The 10,389-nt window shown below is 36.1% G+C and overlaps 1 protein-coding gene across 2 annotated transcripts in view; it reads right to left on the bottom strand.

Moving 5' to 3' along the window:
* LOC107699090 (vacuolar protein sorting-associated protein 8 homolog) overlaps positions 1–10,389 on the bottom strand; it is a 124,155-nt gene that overhangs the window by 25,137 nt on the left and 88,629 nt on the right. For both annotated transcript variants that reach the window (XM_016500255.1, XM_016500256.1), the window contains 3 exons: positions 7,981–8,061; positions 1,520–1,689; positions 515–683 (listed from right to left, as the gene is read on the bottom strand). In XM_016500255.1, coding sequence (XP_016355741.1) covers positions 515–683; positions 1,520–1,689; positions 7,981–8,061 — 420 coding nt within the window. The remainder of the gene's footprint in view (positions 1–514; positions 684–1,519; positions 1,690–7,980; positions 8,062–10,389) is intronic.

Genomic DNA, 10,389 nt, shown 5'->3' with positions numbered 1-10,389 from the left:
TGCAGTGCCGATTCAATCAGCAGGAATTATGGGCCGTGTGTTCAAGGTCAAGGCAGCTTTTTCAGCCGCTTTGTTTATGCAGTTGTGCAAATACTCTAATCACACTGGTTGGACACCTCTGTGATTAGGGATACTAGCCTTGCTCTCTTTTGTGCCTGCTGCCGTCAGCCTTCTATGGTTACGACTAATACAGCTGCATGCGGAGAAAGCCATTTGCATGTCATTTACATACACCACTGCCACATAACAGAGATCCAATTAGAGTGGATAATACATACACCATGCATGAATATAAAAGTACTTTAAAAGTCATATTGCCTTTAATGCAAATTCTCTGTAGATCCATTTTGGGGCTTGACTGACATGGGCAGTATGAACTTGTAAGCAATATGACAATTCTTTAAGAATTCTTATTGTCGTCCATAGAAAAATGAGATTCTTTTGAAGCACAATATGCCAGAATTTTCATATTTGGGTGAACACACTGATTGTGAAACGTGACTGTCTGACTGACCTGTGCCAGAGAAGTGGAGCGTGATCGAGAGCTCTCTGCGCTGGGTCTGTCCGCTGGCCGTGAGCCCTGGTTGGATGTGCATTTGTAGCAGCTCCACGAGTACTGCCTCTCGCTCAAAACACCCACCTCTTTACGCTGAAGACACTGGCAGTGGTACAGGTGTCCACAGCTACAAATGAAATAAGAGTTCAGAATGATGCTAATCCTGGTCTGTTTGTGTAGTAAGTTTGGGCAGAGTGCTACAACAGCTCGTTAAGTAAGAAATATGGGACTCAAATAAGGCATCAGAACAGGGCGACCAATGGCAGATATAATGCTAATATTTATAATAGAGGTCTCACAATAACTATGATATTTAAGAAATTAAATATTGATATCACATTACTATTACACATACGATACTACTGTAAATATTCCAGCACCAGTAATGTTCTGGTTGACACTTCCAAATAGTGGTTGGTTGTATTGCACCTTAACACTGGTTGGCACCTGTCATAAACTGGAAAAAATGTAGAAGGTGCAGTGTAGAGCTACTACTGCCACATAAAATCACACTGGAGGAGATGACCAGACAAGGCGGGATGTTAGAAACCCCAGTCTGCAGGAAGTGTTGATCCACAGTAAAGTTATTTTTGTACATCTTTTGTACAGTTATCTCTTCACCTTTCTACACTTATACTTTAAGTTACATTCATTGGCCAACAAAAAAAGAAAACACAAAATAAACAAATTTAAAGATGAATTTGACTGATAGCATTATTTATTTACTTGTTTTTTTTTTTAAGAATTTGTATAGATACAATACAATAATAGTTATCATAAATTCTTTTGGCCACAATAACAGTGTAGTAAAAATTGATATTGTGACAGCCCCAATTTTTTACAGTAAATATACATATGTATATATATATAAATTAACATATTCAAAATTACAAAAAAAGAATATGAAATAAATAATTTTTGTTTGTTACAGTAAAAAGCATTGGACTGTCTTCTTGTGTGTACCTGAAGATAATGATCTCCTCCTCGCTCTCTTGCCGTCTCTTGTACTGCTGTAAGCAGATGTTGCAGTGGTACTGTCTTGGGTGAAGTCCTCTACTGACCGCCTTGCGCAGGTGTGACAGAGACCAGTGAAGATCTGAATTCAACAGATTTGTGGTCGTCTCCAACAAAGTCTGAGAGATAGAAAGAAGTAGTAAAGTAAACCACTGCAAAGGTTTAAAGAAAAAAAAAAAGGTCAGCACACATGCTCCACGATTCTGCTCATTCAGATGAAACAGGTTTGAGTCTAGGCTGTGATGTGTCCTGACTCAACATCCCCCCTTCTCTTCCCAAAAACGTCCTGCCATACAGTATTATACTGCACTGTAAAAGGCAAAAACTTGTGCTAATGCTGATCCTATTTGTACTTTTTGATGTGTTAAAAGTTTGGTTGCATGGACAAAATGTATTAAAGAATATTAAAAATATGTTCATTTGTGCTACAAGAAAAAAGAAAAGAAATATTTATGAGGGAATTTTCATTTTTAGGTGAACTATTAAGTGCACCTGCATATAAGCACACTTAGAACTTTACAGAAACTGGAGCATATTTCAGCAGAAATGGCACGTGTACAGCGCCATTCACAAATATCTACACATCCCTCACAACTTTGCATTTCTCTTAATTAAATATTTTGATTTGGTTATGCTTTCAGCTACAAATAAGTGCCTAATACTAAACGCATTTTCCCATATCTAAATACATTTTAAAGATTTTCCCCACAAGCATGGAAAATGATAAAAGCCATGAAAGCCATCATATTTAATCTTCTAAACAGCTTACAGGAAATGATGAACAGCTACAGTTTCTAACAACATAAAACTTTCCTTATGATTTAACATAAAATCTTAATGTTAATTAAAAAAAAAAAAAAGTTAATTTTAAGATATGTGTCAGATATCCTATTTCAGTTTAATTGGGGGAACACATTTATTCATCCACAACCACAGGCAATGGAAGAATTTCCCCATAACGAATGAAATTATCAGGACTGAAACCAGAGGCATGTGAAACGCCATTTCAACTCCCTTAAACATTTATTTTCTATCACAATCAAATATCTTTTGAAATTTGTGAAATGGATTAAATCTTGAGCTTGTGCTGGCATTGAATTGGTTCAGTTTATTTTCATGAGTGGAAGAATCTCTGTTAATCTAGTCTCCTCACCAGAGGCAATGTGTTTCAGCAAGGTCATATAAAAAGACTGAAGAGTGGGATAGAAGGAGAGAAAGAGGGAGAGAGAGGCTTTATGTATGTTCATTTTGCTGTTGGTGCAGCATTTTGAGTATTACACACACAAACAAACACACAAGCCATACTGTACACATGCCTGCAAACACACACACACAAGCTTTCCTAAGGGATTGTTCAAGTGTGTGTATTTATGTGTGTGTAATTTACGTCTCAATTGTGTGGCTGCATGTTATTTACTGCAGTGATTCCAAGTGGAGAGTCTCAAAAGCAAGGGGAAAATGTGTGTGTGATGTGTGTGTGTGTGTGAGTGAGTGAGTGAGAGAGAGGGGGGAATCAGGTGGTATTCTTGCCTTGCTCGCTATTTCCTTTGAATGACAAGCTGCAAATTCCCATTGGTCATGGAAGGGAGAGTGCAAACATACAATGACACAGACTTACTTCCACAGACAAACTGAAAGACTGGACAACCATATCTGGTTGACAGTTTAAACAGACAAACAGAGAAAGTGAAACAGAGATAAAATGGCAAAACATTTTAACACTTTGGGTGTTTAGAGAAGTTCAAGTTTTTGTGGCATTTTTTCGTGTTTTTAATTGAACAAAATAAAAAAAAATTAAAGTTTTAGAAACTTGTTTTATTCAGATATTTTTCTATTGTTTAAATGTAAATGTAGGTGTTCAGATGTGATGTTAATACACTTTGAGTCAGATAAATACTGCTCTAACAAACTACGTAATCTGATAGGTAGACAATTAAACAAAAATTTAATTAACCAATTTAGATTGGCACTACTTCTAGCTACATTTGGTAAAGGGTAGCTTGACTTTATTTGGAAGGCCAAACAAAGTAGTTTCGCTTTCACAACGAAACACACCATCACACACAGCGGCCTAGAGTGAGCAGCGGTGACCTAGAGTGAGCAGAGGCAGCGGGCTTGAGAACGGCGCGGCTGGCGGATTCGACGAAGGCTCTTTGGATTTGCAACTTTACAGATCTTCTTTATGCACCAAGAGCTTGTAACACTCCAAAGAGAAAGGAAAAATTGAAATCGCATCATATGACCCCTTTAAGTTAATTGAAGTGAACTAATTCAGGTATGTTATTATAGGGTTGAAAAGGATAAATTCTCAGGATCTTTTAAGGCAAGCCTTAAGAAACAACATATGAACTAACCCAGAAATGAATTTTCTAGAGGCTGAGAAAAGACATTTAATCTCTCTGTAACGAAAACTTCAACATCATGTCTAGACCGGACATAAGCGTGATTCATCAATCACCAACAGTAAAATGATGCCTCATTCTGTTTCTAACGTACTTCACATGCTTGTGCAACGTCCGGCAACAGGGCTAATGGATTCCAAAGGTTTCAAAGTCTAAAAGTCTAAAAAAGACTATGGCACATGGCCCATAATTCAAAGATTAAAAGTCTGCGGTTCAACTCATACTGTACCAGATGAATAATGTACACTATGGCCAAAAAAAACTCCACTTTCAAGGTTCAGTTCTCAAAAGTAACAGCTTTTGATTTAAATGCTTGACTTAGCATTTATTTTGTCAAATATAGAATAGAAAGAAATAAAAGGGAACACACTGATGTCTGATGCAAATTTCTGGATGCAATTAGCCAATAGGTGATACTAAGGTGAAGAAAGCAACTCTATACACTAATAAACAAAAATCTATAAAATAAATTAGCACTGCAAAAGGATGTCAATAAGTGTGAGCAGGGGCGTAAATTTCGTCTAACAGTAGGGGGGGACAATAAACATAAAATTTCTCAAAATCAATTTTAGAAGGGGACACAAAAAATACAGCTAAAATTGTACTTGTAAGGAAAAGTTTACACAGAAGAAAGCCTTACTACTATTAGTGTAACAGGGAGACCGTGCCAAATTAGACAACTTCAACCTACAGACGTTATGTGAAGCATCCGTATAGTCTGTATTTTTTTAACTTATGTATAGGTAAACATTTATATATATATATAGTATATTTATAATCAAAATCAGTCAGTAGGTTAGTTGTGTATAGGTTTTTACTGCTTTACTGTATAGGTTTTTACTGTTTTACTTCATTGTTGTATGCCTGTATTTATGTAACACCGTGGTCCTGTGAGGCACGACATTCCGTTCCACTGTATGTCCCCACATGCAGCAGAATGACAATAAAGCTCAACTTGACTTGACTTGACTTCAAGCTGTTGTGGTCATGTGCATTGTAGACATTATCCGTCAAGCAGGTAACATTATTATTATTGCTTACATAGTGGACTCATCGAAAAATACATTGACATAATCTGTATTAAAGAGAAAATAATCACTTCATCCGATATTTAAGTGAATAAAATAGCCTTGACAGCCTTGGAGTTGCACAACTATTGACTTTATTCCCGCTCACCTGACTTGTGTGTGTGTGTAGGTGATGTAGGGTTGCCAGGTTTTCGCAACAAAACCCGTCCAGTTGCTACTCAAAACTAGCCCAATCCGCGTTTCGAGGGGGGTTCCCCAGTAAAAAAAATAAAAATAAAATAAAGTTCCAGGGGGTAAAATACACGTTTTGCATGCGTTATTGGGGGTCGCTTCAACCTGCAGACATGAAAATAACCCGTGGCAACAGTGTTAAAGTAGCCTGTTTCCGCGGGAAAACTGCGGACTTTGCAACACACTGAGGTGATATAAAAGAGGAAAACAGGCATTTGGACCAAAGCACTGAGGCAAGGGTGGGGGAGACTCAAAATGTTTCTAAATTTAAAACACATTTTTGCCCCGTTTGCGTTTGTGTTGTTTTACTACTTACAAAGTTATTTAAAGTATAAAACTTTATTTATTTACAATACACAGTGTGGTTTTTAATCATATTTTTAGGGGGGACAACCCTCATATTGGGGGGGGTCTTGTCCTCCCCGACCCCCCCAGGATTTCTGCCTATGAGTGTGAGACAAGTTCAGTTGAATTTCATACAACAAAGTCTCTTTATTCTTATTTAATTTGTCTTGACTTTCTTGAAAATTACAAGCAAAGCCTTTTCCAGTAAAGCCGAAATGAGGGAGTAATTTAATCCAGTTGCTACAATATAATAACACAAACACAAATAAGAATAAATGCTTCAGAAGTTTTCAGGCAGCTTTAAAGAAAGTTGTGTGAGAGCTTGAGATGAGGGAAACTATTTATGGCAAAGTATTTAGTTGTTCATTAAGTAAAACTGTAGGGTGTATGTGTGCATGCCACTGATAACCATTACGGGTCCTAAGACGTCCAGAGAGCCTCTTCAATTATGCACTTGTTAATTAATGAAGAAACAGCCATTAATGAGCTCTCATAACATTCCACCCTCAACTGACCTGATTAAAGCAGCTGTGAGGATAAGCTGGAATAAGTTAAGTATGATAGTTCCTCTAAAGGGCGTCACTCCCTTAAAAGCTATTAAGAGGGACTGAAAAGGTACAGTATTTGTGTGTGTGTGTGTGTGTGTGTGTGTGTATGTGTGTGCATGATCCATCACTGTGTTGTTTTTATTCCCTACTCTCTTAATAGTTTTGATGTAGAACATTTATTTTATTAATATTTATACCAATATTTATAGCATAGATTACTAGTCAAATTAAAACCACTGGCATGTTGGAAATAATGAAAAAGCCAATATTAGAAACTGGTTTCTAGTTGGTAGGTAGTAGGTACAGTATACGTATTGTATCAGCTTTTTTTCTGCTGATCAATCAATAAATACCAACCCAAAATTTGCTAAATGTATACTAGCAACAGTTTGAAAACAAATCTTCCAAAAGATCTGCATAACTTTTAATTAATTCAAAAAACAAAAACAAAACAACAATAAAAAACACTTAACTAGAATATGGAATTTTTACTGTACCTTCTGATCACACTGCAAAAGAGTGTTCTACATCACTTTTTTGCTTTTTTGTTGTTTTCCAGTGCAAATGTCTAAAAGATTCTTAAATCAAGAATCAAGATACATTGAAAAGCAAAATGATGAGATATATATAAGATATATAAGAAAAGACTGGCATAAAGGTTTTAATTTGTTTTTTTTTCAAAGGATCTCACCTCCACATTTCATTCCAATTATCACATAAAACACTGTGAACTTAGCTGCTGTTGCTTCAGCAGAGTGAACAGTAAGAGTCGATCTCATTATAATTTAACAGAGCTAAATTATGTATCTTTCTATGCTGCTGTCTGAAGCCAGCAAGAGTGCAATTAGCATGAAAGTAAGACATGAATGACGCATTATGGGTAGCGATACTATATAGACATATTTAACAGGCTGGATAAGCGTGTGTCATTGGCTTTTTGACGCGATCGACCCGGGTTCGATCCCGCCTTTTGCCGAAAAGTTACTGAGATAAACTCAGTAGTATTCAGCTGGCCATGTGATCTCAACATGACAGCTCCCATGAGGCAAACCAGGGGCGTGAACTTTTGAACAAGATGATGATGATGTGTAAATGTTTCTGATGTTGCTTAAAGATCATATTTTTTCATTCTGTACTGCCCTTCTACCCTTTAGAAGCCACGTAAGATACTTAGATGTTTCACAGAAGACAAAATAAGTACAATTTACCTTGATCATCCAATTCAAAAAGTTTACACCCCCCATGTTGCATCATGTTGCTATCTTGACCATCAGTGTATGTTTTCATGTTTTGTAATAGTTGTGTATTGAGTCCCTCAATTGCCCTCAGTGTGAAAAAATGGATCTCAAAATCATAGTCACTGCTGAAAAAGGTTCAAAATGGCCGATGATGCTGGAAAACCAACGAATGTGCAGAACCTGGAGGATTTTCTGATAAAAAGTGGACAGCTGAACTGCTCAGGACAAAAAGAGACTCATGAACCACTATCACAAAACATAAAAACAGTTGTGTAACAACACACAGTATTAAGAATCAAGCGCATGTAAACTTTTGAACGAGGTCATTGTTATAAATTCAGTTATTATTTTGTCTTGTGGGATATATGTAAACATCTGTTATGTGAAATAGAAGGACAGTAATAAATAACAAATAACATGCAATTTTTATGATCACACACACACACATTGACACACACGCATACAAGAACCTAAGACAAACGACAATGAACATGCTTCTCTATAGTGCAAAAATGCATTCATAAAAGAAAGCATTCTACAGTAACAAAGCTGATGAGGTCAAATTGCTATATAACACATACACACACACACACACACACACACACACACACACAATACCTGTTCATAGTTGAAGGTTTCTAGCATCCCTAAAATGAGTCCCTGAATCTCAGCCAGTTTTCCTTTCCCATACACAGGGTCCTGCGGGAGAGAACACATTTAAGAGATAAATTATTTTCTCATAGCTTTGATCACACTAGCAGAAACCTGTGTCTGTCTGTATAAAGTTACAAATTTTAAAGGCATGTTCTGCAGTAAACCAACTTGAGCACAAATCATAGAGAAAACGGTACACGCTGTCAGACTGCATTCACAATGACAGCTGATTTTACTTTTGGTACTTAAGTACTTTTAAAAGCAAGTACTTCTGTACTTTTACTTAAGTAAAAATCAGTCTTTACAACTTTTACTTCTAATGGAGTAATATTTGACCAGCAGTATCTGTACTTTCACTCAAGTAATGGAGTTGAGTACTTTGTCCGCCTCTGCTGTACGTCACAGTTGCAAACATTTGACTGTTGAGTTGACTTGAAGCAGGGCAACAACTCACTGCATGATGCAGTCAATAAATGCAGTTATATGTCCCTATAATTCAAGAGAATTCAATATCACACGAGCGCTGTTTTTGTCCTGAATAGCACGAGTGCATATGTGATTTATACGACAGTTCAGTAAATAAGTTAATGTTGTGTTATATTTTAAACACAATATTGTCTGTTTTTGCCAACAAAAATATTACCTATAAAGCCACAGCAGAACTGTTGTGTGTCTCCGAGCAACACAGCCTTGTTTAGTTTCTGAATGAATCATGCTTTTGAACAAATCCAATGAATGAATGAATGACTCAATGACTTACTCATAAAGACATTTACCGCCACCTACTGGCAGTTTTTTTTTCTTTTTTTCACATACAAATTTAATTTGTGATTGATTAGATTAATTAATCACCACATCATGTAATTAATTAGATTAAAAAAAATTAATCAATCACACACACACACACACACACACACACACACACACACTACTACTAGCTGTTATCACACAGCACACAGTTGGGTAATTCTGCCCTCAGTAGGGGCTCAGATTGAAGCAGTCACAAAGATCAAGACCTGGAAGACTCACACACACATACAGTATCCCGTTCATTCTGAGAGACAGAAATGTAAATGTTGGTGATTGTCACGCAATGGCAAACACAACAGACTTCTGTTCATTCATTATTTTATATTCATATCACTCCTATTCTTACTCTCTATTTCTTCACACTTTCGCAACATGAAAAAGTAATTTTTCCTCAGACTGCCTTTGTCAGCTTGTTCACCTACAACAACATATGATACCCTATTGATCCTGATAAGATAATTTATTAATCCCAATAAGGTACTTTATTGATCCTGTATGAAGAGAACGGGGAATAAAACTTTATATTGTAGACATTAAACTTTGTAGTTATATTCTGCCTCTTCCACAGTGTACAAGATGAATGGAGCCAATTCCCCAAGGCCAAAACTGCTCTTCCTCAGGAGAGACCGTCACTCACACAAACATCTGGAATATCAAATCCATGGAGCTCAGGTTTGAAATCCAACATATGTTCTATGAGACGAATGAAAACTAACAAAACTCAATAAACTTGACTCTTTACTATATACCACAAAAACTTCAACTACCACCTATGGAGCTTCGCTTGGCATATGGGACATCCCTCTAACCCAGTGTTTCCCAACCTTTTTTTAGTCGCGGCACCTTTTGGAAATTTTAACAAACTTGTGGCACCCTACAAAATTAATTTTGTCACAATATTTGAATTTCTAACTTCGATATGATAATTTGAAAAGTGTAGATATTCGGTACAACAGGGAAGAACTGCAGAATATAATGTCATACAGATATTTTTAATATTATTTAAAAAAATTGTCCATCAATGGTGGAAATCAGTAGGCTAATTTCTAATGAAGAGACCAATTTATATGACAGATTTTAATGTAGGCTTTTATACATATGTAAACATTATTTAATTACCATTATAACTAGCTATCTCACAAAGTCTTTCTCAGTTTTTTTTTATTTTACAGTGGGGTAATTTTGGTGCAGTAGCACGAGATAGCTTGATTTCAAACTTTGAATTGAATAAAAAAATGACAAGTAAGCAGTCAGTAATAAAATAAGAAATAAAGAAATTAATAATGATATCACAAATAAAAAATAACGACAGCCCTTCAAATTAAATAAATTTAGCTTTTTGCTTTTTAGTTTTTCAGGTAGGTCTGACAGTAGGGTTAAGATATTTAACTTTTTTTTTTTACGAATTATCCAAATAATGTTTAGTCCTAGAAAGCTATTATTATCAGAACACGTGAGCATAACATAACATAACATAACGTTAGCAGATCAATGAATGAGAGGGCAGCGTTACCAGAGTTGCCCATATACCACACCATGTTACAACACAGTAGGGCTATTGCA

The sequence above is a fragment of the Sinocyclocheilus anshuiensis genome, unplaced genomic scaffold (genome assembly GCF_001515605.1).
Source record: "Sinocyclocheilus anshuiensis isolate Anshui unplaced genomic scaffold, SAMN03320099.WGS_v1.1 scaffold94, whole genome shotgun sequence".
NCBI classification, from domain to species: Eukaryota; Metazoa; Chordata; class Actinopteri; order Cypriniformes; family Cyprinidae; genus Sinocyclocheilus; species Sinocyclocheilus anshuiensis.
This window is presented reverse-complemented; position numbering and strand designations above follow the sequence as displayed.